Source organism: Geospiza fortis, unplaced genomic scaffold (assembly GCF_000277835.1).
Source record: "Geospiza fortis unplaced genomic scaffold, GeoFor_1.0 scaffold424, whole genome shotgun sequence".
Classification (NCBI taxonomy): Eukaryota; Metazoa; Chordata; class Aves; order Passeriformes; family Thraupidae; genus Geospiza; species Geospiza fortis.
In genome coordinates, this window is record NW_005054354.1 from 4015526 (window position 1) to 4035085 (window position 19560).

Consider the following 19560-nt stretch of genomic DNA (forward strand, 5'->3'; position numbering starts at 1 on the left):
TGGTGGCTGGCTGCATGTTCAGATGAAAAGTATCAGGGAAGAAATGGGTCCATGTTTGAACATCAGCATCAATTCCTAGCAGGCAGCTATCCACACTGGGGCTAAATGGCTGGCACTCTAATCACTGAGGCCATGGAATAAGTGGATATATGGGCTACAAACGTCCCTCCTGTTTAGGGGAGCACAGTGGAGCGAAACCAGTGCAACCTATGCTCTGTTGTAACCACACAAAGAGTGCTGGCTGTCCAGCAGCTTTCTGGAAGAAAAGATGACATCTTTGGTGAGATCTTGTGGGAGCTATTAAATTTCCTGGCTTTTTTATTAAATTTGTTTGAGAGCCTGCTCTTCCAGGCTCTGCAGTTTGTATGAGTGGCCTGAAGCAGTGAAGTACTTGGAGAAGGGGTGAGCTCCAGAGCCCACATTTGCCACTGGTTAAGAAAAGGGCTGCACTGACATCTGTCTGTGATGTTTTTCTGGTCAAAACTCCCGCCCAAATGTGCACTGGTGATCACAGGCTGGCAGGCTCACTTACACTGTTACACTGCAGTTTGGAGCAGAGAATCTGCATCAAAGAAGGCATCTATTTCCTTGTCTTGTTGCATAGGTATGAAAAAGAGATATTAAAAGGTGTCATAATAACAGCAGAGCAATGCAAATGCTGTACTACTGAGTTTAAAAGACAAAGGTCATGTTATTAACAGGAAAGGTTTGACTGGATGAAACCATTTGTCTTCAGAACACTTCGCTGTGATACCTCTGGGTCTGAAACAGGCACATAACCAGATTTCCAACCTGAAAATAGTGGCTATTTAAACAGCAGCAAATTATTTTTGAGTATTAAATATGCTTTATATTTTCTATGAGTTTATTGTAATGCAAAATTATGTTATTAGTTCAGCTGGTTGAAATTTTCTACGGGGACCATTAATCTGAAAAAACAAAGTTCTGCAGAAGTTGACTCAGGCTGTATCAAGACAAATTATTATTTTTTGAAAAAATTATATTCTAAGAAAACAGGAAATACTTAATTTTTAAAATGCCATATTTGTGTGAAAAATACTGCTTGTTTTCCAGGCAGACATCTTACAGTCTAGAATCTATACACTGATGATTTATTTTGCCTAACTGGAGATAAGGAGCATTTAATGGGGGGTGGATTTGGTCCCAAAAGAGGCTGGCTGGTTACAAATATTTTCACACCATTATGATGTTTTTTGAGACATTTTTTTCTGTAAAATAAATTGAAAATATAATTGTGCCCCCTTCACACAGCTTGTCAACAAAACCTTTCTAGGGCTAGTTAGAACTGCCCGATTTCTGAGGTAAATATGGTTTGTGCTCAGGTTAATTCTGTATATGTGATATATTCTCAAAAGTTGTGTCTCACTCCTGGAGTCTGACCACCCTGGTCCTTTGTCTCCTGGGCTGGAAGCAGAATAAGGGTTTAGGCTTCTCCATCAAGGAAGAGATTTTTCTGTGTCTGTGTTGCTCATAAGCCTTGATTGACATTATAAAATTTGTTTGGTCACTTACATGTTTATTCATATATTGCAGTAAGAAATTAAAATGGCCTATTCCCTTTTTTTATAAGGTAGTAGCTAATTAACTCTACTCATATGCAAGAAAATGGTTGTTTGTCAGGGTAACACAGAAGTATGTTATTCAAAATTAACACAAACTATATACAATTGAAAAAATGAAAGATTTTTGGATATATATTTTATTTGACAGTGGTTTAGAATATCATACAGTAAACAAGATTTCTGTAAAAGTTAATTTATCCATAGTGGTGCGTTTCATAAAAATAGTTGCTCACTTACAGCCTTTCTGTGACTATTAATACATGGAATTATATTTATAGAGATAGAGCTGTACAAGGTAAATTCACAGCTAACACTACACAGAAATATTATTTGGAATGGGGTTTAGATGATGTGCTGTCTTCACAGGTTATCGATTACAGCCGCATAAAGCAATTACTGCACAAGGAGTAGCTGTGAACTGTGCAAATTAGAGTTTATGCAAGCATAATCTCAACTGGTTTTCAGATTTCATTGTTTGCTTTCTTTATACATAAAAATAAGATACCGGGACGTGCATCTACACTACAGAAGCATTGTCCAAAATCAGATTCAATAAATTAATGGCAAATTATATTGGATTCTAGTTCAGGGGATAAAGATCTTTTTTTCCCGTTAAATAAGAGTTTTATAAACAGCTACATGGATTTGTGCTTTTTTAAAAATTATAAATGGATTTTTTCTTTCTTAAAAAAAATATTTGAAAGCTGCAAAATCCTTGACTTGAGGCTTTTCAAATAATTGGACAGGAAGTAACATGTCTATAAATTTCGCAGTCCAGTGCAATGTTTGAGACATACAGTAATTTGCTAATTTCTTGGAACAAAGCCAATCTCAATCTAGTTTTTCAGCAGAGCGTGTGAGGAACTAAGATTGCTAGTGAACAATAATTTTTAAATATGAATTTTTGACAGTACTTAGCTTTACATTTTTTTTTAATTACCAATGTATTATTGCCCAGGATTTTGTTTTAATTTTGACAGACGAATAAGCATACGCACACTTACACAGACACACACACATCTGTTTGAAACAAGATAATGACTGATTGACTGAACTCGGAGTTATTTCCTGTGAAGGCAGACTGGAATGTTTACCTGGCACTTAAGGCTTAAAATTCAAAACAGACAAGCAAGAAAGATAAAAACAAAAAGAAGAAAAAAATGGAAATAGGGAAAAAATGGTAAAATGGAAACCATTTTAAAAATGGAAAAATACTGAATGAGGACACCGACAACTGTATTTCAGAAACCAGTCTAATTATTGTTGATATGTGCCTGAAAGGCACCTGCTCTGCCAAACTGAGGGGATGAGAGGTGAGAGTGTCCTAAGTAAATGCGGATGGGTATGAAACATAGCACTGTTGATAAGTGATGCTATCATCTTCTGCAGGAAGGAAAGGCCTTTCCTTAAGGAAACTGCAGCTTTTTCTCTGTAGCACTCTTCCTTTCATTGCAAGGGCCTTGCAGATGCCTGGGATTTGAGCCTGACCAATTGTTTTGTGTGCTACCTCGCAGGACTTGGGGAACCTGTAATAAATCACTTTTGAGAATAATTTGTAAATACAACTCCACCTTAACTCCTTTCCAATGTACAGAAACATGGTTTTTTTTCACAAAAATGGCAGTAGAAATGGTATCACAGAAACTAATCCACTGGATTCCCCATTCCTTCCGCAGCACCCGGTGAACTATTCTACAGGGTGCCACGTGGACTATCCCAAAGTGTTAACAGTGGAGACGTGTCATGGGTGTACAGTTCCGAACGATGCTTTAAAGAAACCCTTTAACCCCTGTCTAGATATGTCGAGAACAATTTATTTACAACATTTTAGCTTCATGAAAAGATCCTCTCTCGGTTTCAGCTTGCTCCGTGCAGTTTTATTTAAGGCGATGTTCCAGTTTGTGATTGCTCTAACTTGTTCCAGTTTCTTGATATAAAGTTTGAATGAAATCCAAGTCCTTCATGCAGTGGGAAAAAATTGCTAAAGCTACACTGCACTATCCTTCTCTGATGTACTGTCCTTCATATTGTTTTGGTTTCTTCCATAGCTGCCAAAGTCCCTAAAATGGAACTGGGACTTTAGGGTCGATTTTAAATCTCTGTGTTGACTATATGCTTTTGAACTTATTAGATACTGTGCACATTGTCATGGAATTACACACTAATGTTTTCATTCCTCAATGCTTTGTGTATATGTGTGATAGTTAAAATAAATTAAAACAAACCAATGTGAGACAAAAACTAAGAAGAATGTTCTGCGTCAGTTTGAGACAGTTAGAGGGCAACAGTCCCTTGCTTATCTGCTCATGGCAGAAGTACCAGACTTCAGGACGCTTGGTAGCTTATCTGAGCCAGGGATTTTCCACGGCCCTGGAGAGACCGTTGCCTTTCGAACTGTGGTGTTGGTGCTGCGAGTGCTAATGGAGTGGAGATGTCCCTTCCTGGGGAACTCGCTGGGTTTCCCATCAGGGTCCCTCTGGCTGTGGTCCATATCAATTCCAGGCGAGCTGCAGCGGTTGCTACTATAGGTCTTGGTAGCTCCTGTATCAGTCTTGATGTGGTCAGGTGCTGCAGCCGACTTCTCACTGGTGTTTGTGGATCTGTGGTCTCTTTTGCTAAGAGATCCTCCTCTCTTGCTTTCTGGCTTCCTCAGCCTCCCAAACTGTTCATCACTGCTTCCAGCACACATGTGCTCTCTTGCGCCAGCCTCGATCATAACGCCGTGTCCCACCGCTTTGCTTTCTGAGGTGGGCCTGCCACCATCAGTGGTCTTATTTTTGCCTCCTGAATACCCTTTCCAAGAAGCCTCTTCGTGCTTTGACCTGTCTACCTTTTTAGGACTTGCTGACCTTTCTCTTTGTTCTCCTAACCTTTTCTTTTTGTGACCGTTCACCGAAAGCTCCTTTGGTTTCCTTACATCGTGTTCCCTCTTGATATCCCATGTTGGCTCTGGGCTTATCTGGTGAGAAGGGTCAGAGGGTGGGGCTATGTGTGATGAAGATAATGGTGAGATTATGTCGTCGAGGGAAAGAGCTACTTCCGGCAGACCTGGGGAGGTGGCAGAGGGAGCACTCCAGGAGTTTGGTTCGTCTGTTGTAACAACAAAGAGAAGACAGTTAAGGGCGTACCCAGCAGCACAGAGTGTATTTATTGCACAGGCACATGTATTCTGAGCAACACTGACTCCCAAACCATGTACCAGCCTTAAACCCCTCTGCTTCAGCTGAGGTGAAACTCCCTCAATTGTGTGGACCCAATAGGGAGAAAACCGAAAATAATCTTTAAAAAAAAAAAGAAAATAAAAAAAGTACAGGAGACACACAAGCAAAGCTGATAACTGCAAATGCTGAAAACCTCGGTCTTTTTTTCATACAGATTCCACTTTCCTCTGCCTATGTTAAATTATTCTTAAAATAATAAAGGCACGTGCTCATGAAATCAAATAGCCTCTTTTGTAGCTGTATAATGGATTTCTTAGTTGGGCAATATCAGTGCTGTCTCTGAGGACAAATGAGAAGGACTTTCTGCCATCTATTAAACATGTCCCTACAAGCATATAATAATTGACAAGAATTTGTAGCTCAGATAAGGTCATCATTGAATTCTGTCTCATATTTTTTCTAAACAGATATAGTATTGAGGTGTTTATGGCCCCACAATTCTTACAGGGTACATTTACAGCTCTGCCTTTATATCACAGTGTCAGCTGCTGAGTCTCCTGGTTGTGCATTTTGAATTTCTCTTGGTTACTTAGCCTCAACACAATATGGTTGGTTTGTGCAGATCCTGTTTAATTTAGCCAAATAAATGTCTCCTTTGCTGAATCATGATGATTTTCCTAATCCAAACCAGAATATTCTGGGATGTCTTTCTCTTCTGTATACATCCTCGTTTCTTTTGATTAACTTTCTGGCAGAAAACACATCAACCATGATTAATGACATCATGGCTCCCATTCTTACCCGTCTACTTAGAGGTTAGAGAAATCACTGAACTTGGCTAATGTCATTCCCTATTTAGCACCATTTTACTTAGGCTTTGAGCAGTATGAGGAATAATCTGTCAGAGATGAAGGACTGTCTCAGGAATCCATGGAAACGAGGTAGAACTTGTGGCAAGAGCGGCATATTTTATAGGGGAGAAAATGTAACCTTCTAGCTAAAAAACAAGTGCGGACTTAAGGTCAGGACTAGTACCTGTCAGTGATATCAACTGCCCTTTAAAAAAGTAACATGCATTTTTCTCAGTGCTATGGCTGCTTTCAAATTATCATGGAGCACATAGTCTCGAAAAATGGAATAGATTCTACTGCCCAGCCTGGGATCTGCAGCTTGCTTGACTAAAACAGCACTTTTAAGTTAATAGCTGGATTGAGTGATTGCTGTCTTGCAGATAAAAATAGGAGAGACAATAGTGAGGTGGGTGACGTAAAGGGAGGGAGCAGCACAGTTAGCTGAGGAGCTATTTATTTTCCCAGATGGTGTTTGTCATATGCTTTTGCATAATGAGCATATGTGTGGAGAGGATTAGCATTTGAGAGGGGTAGAAAGTACAAGTTCTGTGTAAGACAAATAAACATTGAGCTGGGAATCTAAATGGGATGAGGGTCTCAACTGAATTTAGAAAAGAAAAGAAATCACACTTTCTTACCCTCCAGTTAAGGGTGACTAATGTACCATCTGCTCCCAGCTTGGCACTCAAGCAAGAAAAAATAAGAGGAAGACTCGTGCATGTAGAGTGATCAGCTCCTAGGAGTTTGCCTACAAAAAGCATTGACTTTGGTGGGCTTGTTCTTTACTTCTGTTCTTCTGCACCACCAGCCTGGTACAGGCCCACAGCCTGTGCCTGATGGAGGAAGCAGAGACCCCACTCTGGGTCTTCTTAAATCTGAAATCTGGGGGATGTAATTTTATTTAATACTTGAGCCAGGGACCATGCACAGAGTCCAAATCACTAAAACTATCCTGGGACTCAGCGTGAAGCTGCCTACATGCACCAGCAAAGTACCTGAGCAAACTAAAGAAGCCACCCTGAGCTTTGGAAAATTTAATTTATACTTTTCATGGCATTGTCACTCCTACCCAGGGTAGAGGTGGTGCCAAGGGTTGGACCAATCTATTTGTCTGAACTACAATCTTCTTTCCTAGTTGTCCATGAGATGTTTTCATAGTTTTTCAGTGTCAGTGAAGAGCAGTGGGCCATTATCCAATCTCATGTTAGGCTGTGAGAGCTTCTGATTACAGAAATATCTGGTTCCTTTGAGTAATATCAGCAACACACCAGTGAAAACACCAAATAGCCTGGAGCAGCAAGATACTTTTGGGTAACAAGACTGCCTCTGTGGAAAAGGTACGACTATGCTCAAATCAGCTGCTTCTCCTCCAGGAGGACAAACCAGGGGTGCACCATTCAAAATCAAGGTGTCAAAGATGTCTTGTGGCTCCCCTGAGGCACAAAGGATGATATGGTACCAGTTGGTATTTGTTGGATGTTCTGGAGAAGAGACCTGGAGGTTAGTGGCCTACTGCTTCATTGCCTGGAGATTACAGAATTTCTTCTGTTTTCTATTTTAAAGGGGATGAAAAAACAACCAAATGTTGTAGTGAGAAATCATAGTGGGTTAGAATGTACTTCAACAAAAGTGAATCAGCATATCTCTTACATATACTGATATATAAGTATAGGTGTCTATAAACTGAGACATGCATATTATATGCATTACTGAATTTTATCTCTCCCCCAGAGAGCCCTAGGTAAAAGACAACTTGGCCAGCCAAGTAAGAAAACTTGGAGCCACAGCATTTTTATTTTGGCTGTGGGACAACCCCAGGTGGGTCTCTGGCTGCACTGTGTTTAAAATACTTGCTGGGAAGGCACCTATATATAGGTTGTATTTCCAGGTTATGGAACAATGCTGCCATGGAATAAAACTATCATTTATATTCTTTGGCAATATAGCATTTGCAAGTAAGAAGAAAATTATTTTCTTTAGGGTTTAAGTGCCATCAGTCTGAGACAGTGAAACCCAACCTAACCTGATTTTCTTTCAAATGAAATAACATTATATAGAAAGTCATCCTCAGCCTTGGTAGACATTAATGTCAACAAGCCATTGTTGCAATATGTCACTCAGTAGTGAGGAGAATACTCATGCCAGGTTATTGTAGCCAACTTCCCTCTAATGTTTGAACATTGTGGAAAAGTGTAAAAATTACTAAATTAGAGCAAAGTGCAGGAATGTAAGTAATTTGTTGCTCAGAAGAAAAAACCTTTTAAAGAGCTGTGTTCAAGCCATAAGGGTTCATCTGGACTTGTTCAACCAGCACTAAAATGATTGCTTCTCCATAGCAAATATAAACAGGAGAAAAATGTAAAATTTTATCCTGCAGAGCAGTTAAACGAGTAATTTATTTTCATGATTATACTCAGTTTCTAGCTACATTTTTGAGAGAGTTATTAATATTTCTGAATACTTTTTATTCTGTTGGCCTAAGGTTTTTTATAAAACCTTTGAGTTAATTTGGAACATAACCTACTTTTACTGTCTGTTATTCCAACACATCTCAAAGCATTTTGTAAACATACTAAACCAGAGACAGAGCACTGATTTTACTTTGTTCTTCCTTCACCTCTGTGAGGAACTGAAAACAATATTTGTTTAACAGAGCACAAACTACTAATGCCCAAACAACCTGCAAGCAGATGAGTAGAATATTGCATTCAGTTGCAACTGCTGGAGAGATTTAGAGCCAACATAGTTTTGAACTTGTTTCTGACTTTGTCACCATTGATAACATTCTTACTGTGAGAGAAATTGATTTTCAAAAGTATACCTCTCACTGAAGGCTAATAGATGCCTGCCTTCTTTCTTTGAAGGGAGAAAATCTCCCTTGACCTACTAATTTAGACAAGACAATGAGCTGGGAGCAGCACTCTAATCTGTCACTGTGATGGCATTTCATTTGCTGTAATTTAGCAGGTGTTTGCTGGGTGGCTTTTAGTTTCTACAAGCTACTGTAACACAAGTTGGTGGCACCTCTCCATGGGATGTGTAAGAATGACTCACCTACGAGCGGCTTCACATAACTCCCAGGCACAGGAGTAAATTGCTAACTGAGTAAGAGCCACCACAGACACAAGATTGAGTGTGTGGGAGGACAAGTGGGAGATGAACACAGCCATTCTGGGGCAAGAGTGACACAGGGAAAACATCAGGAACAGAAGTTCTCTGTCTAAATTTTTTTTTTTTTTAATTTGAGGTAGAGCTGCCACACACATGAATTGTTTGTTTTGCTCTGTCAGCTCTCCCACATTCAATGGAGTGGAAATGAGGGTACTGCTCTCATGAGTCTATTGCTCCTGTCTTAACTGTGCTACCTGGATCCAGTGCTTGCTGATGGCTGAGCCATGACAAAAATAACCCTGGCTTTAGTCCTAATAGAGAGGAGAGCTCTGCCCATGGAGCTCTGATTTGTGGCTAGGTTCTCCCTTAGCATTAAAATATTTTAGATAATCGTTTAGTAATTTATCAAGGATGTGTGTTTTTTCATCAGATATAATTATCCATAAAGTACTAATATTAATTTATTGAATATTTAGTAGTAAGAGTAGAAATTACATCACATTTTATTACTTAAGTAATAAAATCTCTAAGCCTTTTTATTTTCAAATTATGTGAATAATGTACAATATATTAAAGCTTTGAACACTTTCATTAGTCTGGATGAAGTGTTTTCTGAACTGTCTAAGCAGCTGTTCTCATATCTTCCCAGTATTATTTTCCTAGGGAATCAAAAAGGGTTTGATTGAATAAAAAATATGGTGATTTTTTTTCCCCCCATTTTTTTTGTCTGCAATTATGTATTGCCAGGAGGTGCCAAGCAGTTCTTACAGATGCTGCTAATAACAAAAATGGGACAAATTGTCCCCTGGTGAGTATCCACTAATGTTGGCAGTGCTGTACCAGGAGGGCATTTGGGTCTTTCTCATTATAGCTTGACATGTCTTTGATGTTCCTGATTGCATTGGTCTCCTGAAGCTTTTCTTTAATGCTCTCTAAGGAGGGATATTTCAGAATATATAAAGAATCTTTAATCTTTTATCCTGACACTTCCACAACCCAAACACACAGCACCCTTTGTTTCCTGAAATAAATGATTCTCTGAAGATTTCATGGTTAGAAAAGCACTTGGTACTTTTTGTTCAGCTGGGAGCCTTATGGAAATGTGAGACAATATGCCACCTTTTCCCCCAGCCTCTCTCAGACAGTGAGTGGCAATGGGCTCTGCCCCCACCTGACAGCTTGCCTGTACTTCTAGCCATAAATTGAAATTCCTGTTAATTATTCAATATGCTATGCAAATGTTTTCTCACAAATTGCACTTTTCTTGGCTTAAAATGACACTTCCCTTGTCTCCCCTTCCACTGAACTTATCCACATTCTGATCCCTGAACACCAGCAGCCCTGGAAGCAAACACCAATGGGTTGAGGTGTCCTCTGCTGGGATATGGTGCTTCCTTTGGTCAGTCACTGTGGGCACAGCCAGGTGGGATAGCCTTTCCATCATTAGCACTGCTCCTATGCTTTACAAAGGTATGATGGCAGCGTGCTATGGGTGCAAAAGGTTAATTCTATGTACAGGAATTAGATACATGCCATATACATTTATAAAAATTAACCCAGGTTATACTTGGTTATTTTATCATATGAACTACTTGTCCTTTCTCACACTTGCAGTTGAGTGATCAGCTTAGTATTTTGAAGCCTTGAAAATGAAAGCCTAATCTAATTTTCTATCTTAATGTAGTCATTTTTTTTATATCACTTGCCTGTTTGTACTCGACAATGTCATGGTGACTCTGAATGTTTAGAGCACCTTATAAATATAACTTTAAATGTTGCTTTGCTCAAGAAGGGAATCTTTCTACTTTTTAGTAATTAGTTCTTTTGGCTTCACACATTTGTGTTTCCAAAGTTTGAGGATGGTTGCTCAGGGTAATCAGGATTACTTTACAAGTCACAGAAGATTACAGGAAAACAAATGTGCATCTGAGTCCTGACATCTTTCACTTCTAAATTTTGTGCTTGGCATTTTCAAAAGAGCAGAATGATTCATTAGGAAAGACTGATATTTGTGGTATGAAACAATGCCAGCCCTAGTTTTTCTGTCCCCAGAGTCATTGTGCATTTTTGTTTTTGTCACTGGTCTAATAGTGGAAAAGGTGGCCACTATTCCTATTACATGGAGCTGTTGTTGGCATGGCTTCTGCAGATGCTCACAAGAACTGAAGAGATATGAATGTAAGTGTAGTGTAAGTGATGAACACCTCGATCTCCTGTGTAAACTTGAAAAGTTTAATTTAACATCCAGAAAATTCAGCCACTGACCTATTCCAAGGCTGGGAAGCACAGCTCTACATCCTGCTTGGCTCAGCTCCTAGTGCCATTGATACTCAGATACCCTACTTCTTTTCATGTTCCTGGTCATTACTGATGAGCAAATATTTAGTTCCTTTGGGTTCAGTATATCCATCTTCCATTGTATACTTTATCTAGATATTAAATGGAAGATGCCCTAAATATTTTTGCAGCAGACTGAGTGTTCATGAAGTTCTTGCAAGGGCCATTTAATGAGACTTTGAATGATTTCATCTCAGGTAAAATTCACTTTCATCACCTTTTCTGTACTCTGCTTAGGGGTTTGTTAGAGAAGTGCTTTCACGTTCAGAGATCTAATTTTAGAATTATTGCAACACTTCAGAAAGAGCAGATTGTTAGTTATGCTTGGAAGACCAAATCTAGAGAAGCTCAGGAGATGACCTTACTTGGTGTTGGAGTTAAGGGAACAGACAGAAAGGGAAAATTTAAACTTCAGCAAGAGAGGGGAAGACTGTATATTGCAAGGAAAAAAGTTTAAAAATTCTTTAGAAAAATGCTGCATGTTTTCTTGAAACAAGAAAGCCACACACATTGATTTGTGTGGGCTTTAATCTGTAGCAAGCACTATGTATGAAATCTCTTTTCAATTTATTATGTAATTTAGTGTTTAAATATGATTAACAAAGAGACATGGGAAGCAACTGATCTGACTTGGAGGGTTCCTATTATTATTCTGCACTGGTTTTGATCCTACATTATTATACCCAGGGCATCATCAGTAAATCCCTTTCCCTGAGTTAGTTCTTTAATTATGGCACAGTTTCACCAGCATTTTACTGTTCTTACCACTTGAGATAATAATTTAATTGCCTCACAGAGTCAGAGAGAGAGGGGTCTCAAAAGACCTCTGGAAATAGATGTCTGCTCTTGTGTTGAACATGTACACAACCAAAGCTGGGGAGTTCCTTATGGAAATCCTTTTGGGGGCTGTGGATCAAAGCTGAGTGGATGAACACAGAGATCTACACCCATCACCCCACACCAGGTCCTTTCTAGAAAACACAGGCCGCTGCAAAAAAGTGGCCTGAGACCTTTCAGGCTGGCACAGGAGATAACTAAAGAATTCAGAAACACTCAGACTTTCTGCCATGGAGAGCAGGTGGCCTGGATTGTCTTGGATATCTTGGGGCGCTGCTTTAGTCCTTTACGGTTACTCTGCCATTGTTCACCCCTTAAATATAAATCACATCCATAAACAATTCATTGTGATTTTGTAATAGTGCCTAAGCTCTGCATCATTTGGCTCTCTCCAACATCACTCACACCTTACAACAGGGTTGAGACTTTGACACTGCCCTTACAATAGCAAGAATAAAAAGAAGATTTCATGGTTAGAAAAGCACTTGGTACTTTTTGTTCAGCTGGGAGCCTTATGGAAATGTGAGACAATATGCCACCTTTTCCCCCAGCCTCTCTCAGACAGTGAGTGGCAATGGGCTCTGCCCCCACCTGACAGCTTGCCTGTACTTCTAGCCATAAATTGAAATTCCTGTTAATTATTCAATATGCTATGCAAATGTTTTCTCACAAATTGCACTTTTCTTGGCTTAAAATGACACTTCCCTTGTCTCCCCTTCCACTGAACTTATCCACATTCTGATCCCTGAACACCAGCAGCCCTGGAAGCAAACACCAATGGGTTGAGGTGTCCTCTGCTGGGATATGGTGCTTCCTTTGGTCAGTCACTGTGGGCACAGCCAGGTGGGATAGCCTTTCCATCATTAGCACTGCTCCTATGCTTTACAAAGGTATGATGGCAGCGTGCTATGGGTGCAAAAGGTTAATTCTATGTACAGGAATTAGATACATGCCATATACATTTATAAAAATTAACCCAGGTTATACTTGGTTATTTTATCATATGAACTACTTGTCCTTTCTCACACTTGCAGTTGAGTGATCAGCTTAGTATTTTGAAGCCTTGAAAATGAAAGCCTAATCTAATTTTCTATCTTAATGTAGTCATTTTTTTTATATCACTTGCCTGTTTGTACTCGACAATGTCATGGTGACTCTGAATGTTTAGAGCACCTTATAAATATAACTTTAAATGTTGCTTTGCTCAAGAAGGGAATCTTTCTACTTTTTAGTAATTAGTTCTTTTGGCTTCACACATTTGTGTTTCCAAAGTTTGAGGATGGTTGCTCAGGGTAATCAGGATTACTTTACAAGTCACAGAAGATTACAGGAAAACAAATGTGCATCTGAGTCCTGACATCTTTCACTTCTAAATTTTGTGCTTGGCATTTTCAAAAGAGCAGAATGATTCATTAGGAAAGACTGATATTTGTGGTATGAAACAATGCCAGCCCTAGTTTTTCTGTCCCCAGAGTCATTGTGCATTTTTGTTTTTGTCACTGGTCTAATAGTGGAAAAGGTGGCCACTATTCCTATTACATGGAGCTGTTGTTGGCATGGCTTCTGCAGATGCTCACAAGAACTGAAGAGATATGAATGTAAGTGTAGTGTAAGTGATGAACACCTCGATCTCCTGTGTAAACTTGAAAAGTTTAATTTAACATCCAGAAAATTCAGCCACTGACCTATTCCAAGGCTGGGAAGCACAGCTCTACATCCTGCTTGGCTCAGCTCCTAGTGCCATTGATACTCAGATACCCTACTTCTTTTCATGTTCCTGGTCATTACTGATGAGCAAATATTTAGTTCCTTTGGGTTCAGTATATCCATCTTCCATTGTATACTTTATCTAGATATTAAATGGAAGATGCCCTAAATATTTTTGCAGCAGACTGAGTGTTCATGAAGTTCTTGCAAGGGCCATTTAATGAGACTTTGAATGATTTCATCTCAGGTAAAATTCACTTTCATCACCTTTTCTGTACTCTGCTTAGGGGTTTGTTAGAGAAGTGCTTTCACGTTCAGAGATCTAATTTTAGAATTATTGCAACACTTCAGAAAGAGCAGATTGTTAGTTATGCTTGGAAGACCAAATCTAGAGAAGCTCAGGAGATGACCTTACTTGGTGTTGGAGTTAAGGGAACAGACAGAAAGGGAAAATTTAAACTTCAGCAAGAGAGGGGAAGACTGTATATTGCAAGGAAAAAAGTTTAAAAATTCTTTAGAAAAATGCTGCATGTTTTCTTGAAACAAGAAAGCCACACACATTGATTTGTGTGGGCTTTAATCTGTAGCAAGCACTATGTATGAAATCTCTTTTCAATTTATTATGTAATTTAGTGTTTAAATATGATTAACAAAGAGACATGGGAAGCAACTGATCTGACTTGGAGGGTTCCTATTATTATTCTGCACTGGTTTTGATCCTACATTATTATACCCAGGGCATCATCAGTAAATCCCTTTCCCTGAGTTAGTTCTTTAATTATGGCACAGTTTCACCAGCATTTTACTGTTCTTACCACTTGAGATAATAATTTAATTGCCTCACAGAGTCAGAGAGAGAGGGGTCTCAAAAGACCTCTGGAAATAGATGTCTGCTCTTGTGTTGAACATGTACACAACCAAAGCTGGGGAGTTCCTTATGGAAATCCTTTTGGGGGCTGTGGATCAAAGCTGAGTGGATGAACACAGAGATCTACACCCATCACCCCACACCAGGTCCTTTCTAGAAAACACAGGCCGCTGCAAAAAAGTGGCCTGAGACCTTTCAGGCTGGCACAGGAGATAACTAAAGAATTCAGAAACACTCAGACTTTCTGCCATGGAGAGCAGGTGGCCTGGATTGTCTTGGATATCTTGGGGCGCTGCTTTAGTCCTTTACGGTTACTCTGCCATTGTTCACCCCTTAAATATAAATCACATCCATAAACAATTCATTGTGATTTTGTAATAGTGCCTAAGCTCTGCATCATTTGGCTCTCTCCAACATCACTCACACCTTACAACAGGGTTGAGACTTTGACACTGCCCTTACAATAGCAAGAATAAAAAAGGATCATTTTTCTGTGCAGAAAAAAGCTTACAAAGCACAGGATGGGAGAGGGGAAAAAAATAAGGAGCCACACCCACAAGCAGGTTGTATTTCAGAAAAAGGTAAATTAATGTGGGAAATCAGTTTACTAATTTACTGTAATAGTCTTCTGGCTGTAAATCTTAAGGCCAGATGTTATGGGTACACAGTTTACCTCTCATTCCAAGACCCAGTTTAGTTTATTCTATATATATGATTCTAATAAACAGTCCTATTAATTAAATATTTAAATCATCATGATCACCAATCAGAGTGAACTTGGTGTGAGAGACTGAAATGTTAATGGTTAATGACAAACAATTGTCCATTTCCAAAAGCAGCTGGTGCTTTGCTGAGGATGTGCAAGGTCACAGCCCAGGTGCCAAGCAGGGGTGCACAAACTTTTGTTTAGGGACAAGCTGGGTTTTGAGCCAGATAGGAGAAGAGGCTGATAAGAAGCAGATCCTGTGAGGTGGGATAATACTTTATATCATGTCAATGTTCTCCCTTACACAACTGGCTCAGCTGCAAAACCCCTCTGGGGAAGGTATCAGGACATTCACCTTATTCAGCCCTTCTGATGGGGCATAACGGGCTCAGCTACAATGACATGAGAGGTGGCTGTCATGTCTTAAAACCAACTTTCCCTTCCTTCCTTCCTTCCTTCCTTCCTTCCTTCCTTCCTTCCTTCCTTCCTTCCTTCCTTCCTTCCTTCCTTCCTTCCTTCCTTCCTTCCTTCCTTCCTTCCTTCCTTCCTTCCTTCCTTCCTTCCTTCCTTCCTTCCTTCCTTCCTTCCTTCCTTCCTTCCTTCCTTCCTTCCTTCCTTCCGCCACTTCCTTCCGCCACTGGCTGTCATGTCTTAAAACCAACTTTCCCTTCCTTCCTTCCTTCCTTCCTTCCTTTCCTTCCTTTCCTTCCTTTCCTCCCTCCCCTTATATATTTTCTTAATAATAATATGCTTTTATATTTTTATATTACTGTAGGTAATAATAACCGAAATGGCTACATACCTGCTTTCCACTTCAACCAAATTGTTCTAAAATAAACCATATACATATATATACATATATATATTTACAAACACCAATCATTCAGTGTTCCTTCACTCTAATTCCCTCCAAGGGATCTATTAACAAGAACTGCAGTTACCCCTGCCTCCAGGGACAGGTTGTAACCCTTGGTAAATTAGATTTTTCCTTGAATCAGCTTAATCCATCTGCATAAATGTTGCAGGATTGCTAATACTGGAAGAGCCCAAGTGAAGAGCAGCAGCCTGCATGGGGCTTTTACCCTCCACAGGGAGCTCCTCTCAGTGGTGTCAATATTAACTGTGTGGACAGCTTAAGTGCCAGTCTTGAGTGATGCTGCTCTGACCACACATTATTATTCAATAGGTCCTCCAGGTGGTTTGGTGCCCTTTTTGAAGTGCTGAGCATCTCACATATTTACCAGATCAGAGCTACTCAGGCAACACTCAACCTGTCAATAAAGAACGTTTTATTTTTCCCTGTGTGGTCAGGCAGCAGAGTAGAACTGGAGGAACCTCAGCAGTTCTCTCCCAGAGCTATGCTGGAGCTGGAAAAACTACATTGGAAGTTACTGTATAATTAAAAAAGATAATGACTTTCAAATTAGTTTTTATTAATAGAATTAAGCCACATTAAGTCATAAAAGGTGTTCATAAATATGTTAATAAAATGTGTGGTATTAATGAAAAACATTCTGCAGAGACTGAATAATTTAAGAGTTGGATATTACACACTTAATTAAAGTTAAATATTAAAATTATGAATTATCACAGCTAAAATGGGTGTTAACAGTAGGCATCACATTCAGTCAGGTCAACAAATAGCTGTTATTATTAAAAGCATGTAGATAATAAATAAAATTTACTTAATAAGTGAGGAGCACTTTGACTGTGTATGAAATGCTCCTAGAAAGTTGTTTCTGGTAGGCAATGAGGTTCTCATTCAGTGAGAGCAGGATCTTAAGCAAAACACTTGGTCTGAACTCACTCCCAAAGCTCATGAATAAGTAGTCCTGCTCTGCTTAGGGTAGAAGCTGCAGAAGCAGTTTAGTGTCTCTTCAGCAAACTCTTCATCCTGGGGGTTTTTAGGCAATGAGGGTGCAGAGTTGACTCTGGGACCACACCTGCTGTCAGGGCTGTTGTAGTATCTGATATCTTTGGAATGCTGAGACAAATTTATCTGAAAACTCTATGGAAGTGCATGATTAAATGAATTTTACCCTGTAATATTCAGGTCCTAATAAGTAAACACAAACTATGTGTTGTTAGAAAATCCAGATGTTCAAAATTCTGGGTTGCATATCTGTGTTGCTCTTGCTCAACAAAATTCAACATTCTCTGGTCATGTTTGTTAAGCATTGGTTGGAGAGTCACAGTTACCTCATACTGTCAAAGCTAAAAACGAAGAAAACACATTTATTTTTCTGTGGTTTTTTTTGTTTGTTTGTTTGTTTGTGTTTGTTTTTGGGGTTTTTTCCAGGTTAGGAATAAGGAGCTCTAAGAAATCTGACAGAAGCCATGACTTCTGCCTACCTTTCCCTGTGGTTGGGTGGTTGGGCCACAAAGCATCAGCCAGGAGCTGCACCATGGGATGGCGGAGTGAGGACAGAGGCAGGACGTGCAAGTGTCTCTATGGAGAGAGCTTGCCTTTGCCTGCCTAATGCTTGGAATAACAGTTCTTTGTGTCACTCTGTGTGTGAGCACTTAGACTCATCATATTTCTGATGTCAATGAGGAGAGACCATGAGAAGCCTTGTTGGCTTAATTTAAGTCTTGAACGTCACAGAGTCAGGCCACTGGCAAGGCTCTTAGACACAGCATACAGGAATATTTCTGTGTGCCTCCACACTGCTCCCTTTGGTCCCCAGCTCCCTGTGGCAAAAATACCATCACAGATACGTGGGGAAGATAACTCTGAGTAAGAACAAATTGCAGCGATGCAGTCTGGTTAATAATTGGGGGCCTGTGGCAAATGAAAGGGAGATGTGAGATGAGCAGCAGGAGGGGGATTTTCTGGGATATTGTGCTGCAACAGCAGAGGACTGGACTTAGTCCTGTGGCAAACTGCAGAGACACAGTAAGTGTTACTGAATTGCTATTTTACCTACTTATCTGGATTACATGAGGAAAGGAAAAACCGATGTTGTGGAGACAGAGGTATGGCTGTGTTCTCTCAGAATCTCTATTTTGAGTACTGATCTTCCAGTATTGTCAACTGGATGGAAATACAGGGAGCCATGAAAATAAGTGTCACTGTGATATTTTCTGAAAAATCCCTTCACCAGGATTTCTTCTCCTGGGAAGCTGAGAAGCCTCAGAGAAAAATGAAAATAATAATTATCTGATTCGCTTCTCCTGTGTTTGGCTGCTTTGGAATGTGGTCTGGAGACTGTTTATCCAACAGATGCATGTTTGATTGGTTTCATGTGAGTTGTTTTGACTTAATGACCAATCATGATCCAGCTGTGTCAGGACTTCAAAGCAGTCACGAGTTTTCATTATCATTCTTTGTAACCTTCTGTCTGTATCCTTCTCCTTCATAATATAATATAATATAATATAATATAATATAATATAATATAATATAATATAATGGGACCTCACAAATAAGTGTTAGGAAAAGATTTGTGGGTGGAACTTTGCCCTTCTTTGGGAAGTCTGCTTGCTAGTTTATGTGAACCAAACCCGGGATAATGTTTGTTCATCTGTTTTATTCACTGGAGTTTAGATGTAATTATCTACACTTTACACCATATTAGTAAATCTACTCCAGAATATTATATTAGAATAATTAAGCTTTAATTATAAGAGAACTTGCTCAACAACCTTATTAATAAATCTTTGCTCAGATATGGGGGGACACTGCCAATTTTGGTGTGGATTAGCAAGGTTCTGCTTTAGTAATAATACTGAGTAGTCAACTAGGAATTTTAATCTTTAAAGTGCTTCTCAAGCATTAAATAATTAATCCCCATAACACTCCCATGAGATAGGTAAGTAAATATTACTATCCCTGTTATACAGATGGGGGAAGCCTGCGTTGGACTATTCAGCTAGAGTGGTCTGAATCCACAGGGAGTGTAATTGCCAGAGCAATGTTTAGGATTCAGTATTTTTGCATTTAAAAAGTGAGGTATTGCCTTCCTGGAAGCCCAAAGTCATTGCCAGAAAACTGAAAATGTCATCTCATGTGTCCCTCTTTCTTTCAAGACTGTGTTTTCTATTTCTATATCAAGGGATAAAAGTCTGCATATCTTTTGAAACAGAAATTTTCTATAAGACAGAAATAACTATATGCACCCACTTATACATACACATCCACTGTTATTTAACAGAAGGATGTTCTACTTTTCTGCCAGCTGCTACATATTTATTAAATACTAAAGACATGTTTGTAAAGCAGGTTTTAATATTAATTTTTGCCCTTGAATAGTTTTTTACCCATAGCAATAAAACATTCTAGAACCTTTGGGAGCCCATGTTCAAATTGCCTGATGGTTTTAGACCAATTTTATTAACCGGTATATTGGTTCATTTAGTTAGTCTTTTTTTTTTTTTTTGACACACCACATGATCCTGA

General features: G+C 39.3%; 1 protein-coding gene across 2 annotated transcripts in view; it reads right to left on the bottom strand.

The window, feature by feature from the left end:
* Positions 1-1702: 1702 nt before the first annotated feature.
* Positions 1703-19560, bottom strand: part of MAGI2 (membrane associated guanylate kinase, WW and PDZ domain containing 2) — a 703939-nt gene continuing 686081 nt past the window's right edge. For both annotated transcript variants that reach the window (XM_014308028.2, XM_005423532.3), the window contains one exon: positions 1703-4673. In XM_014308028.2, coding sequence (XP_014163503.1) covers positions 3880-4673 — 794 coding nt within the window. In that variant the 3' untranslated portion in view covers positions 1703-3879. The remainder of the gene's footprint in view (positions 4674-19560) is intronic.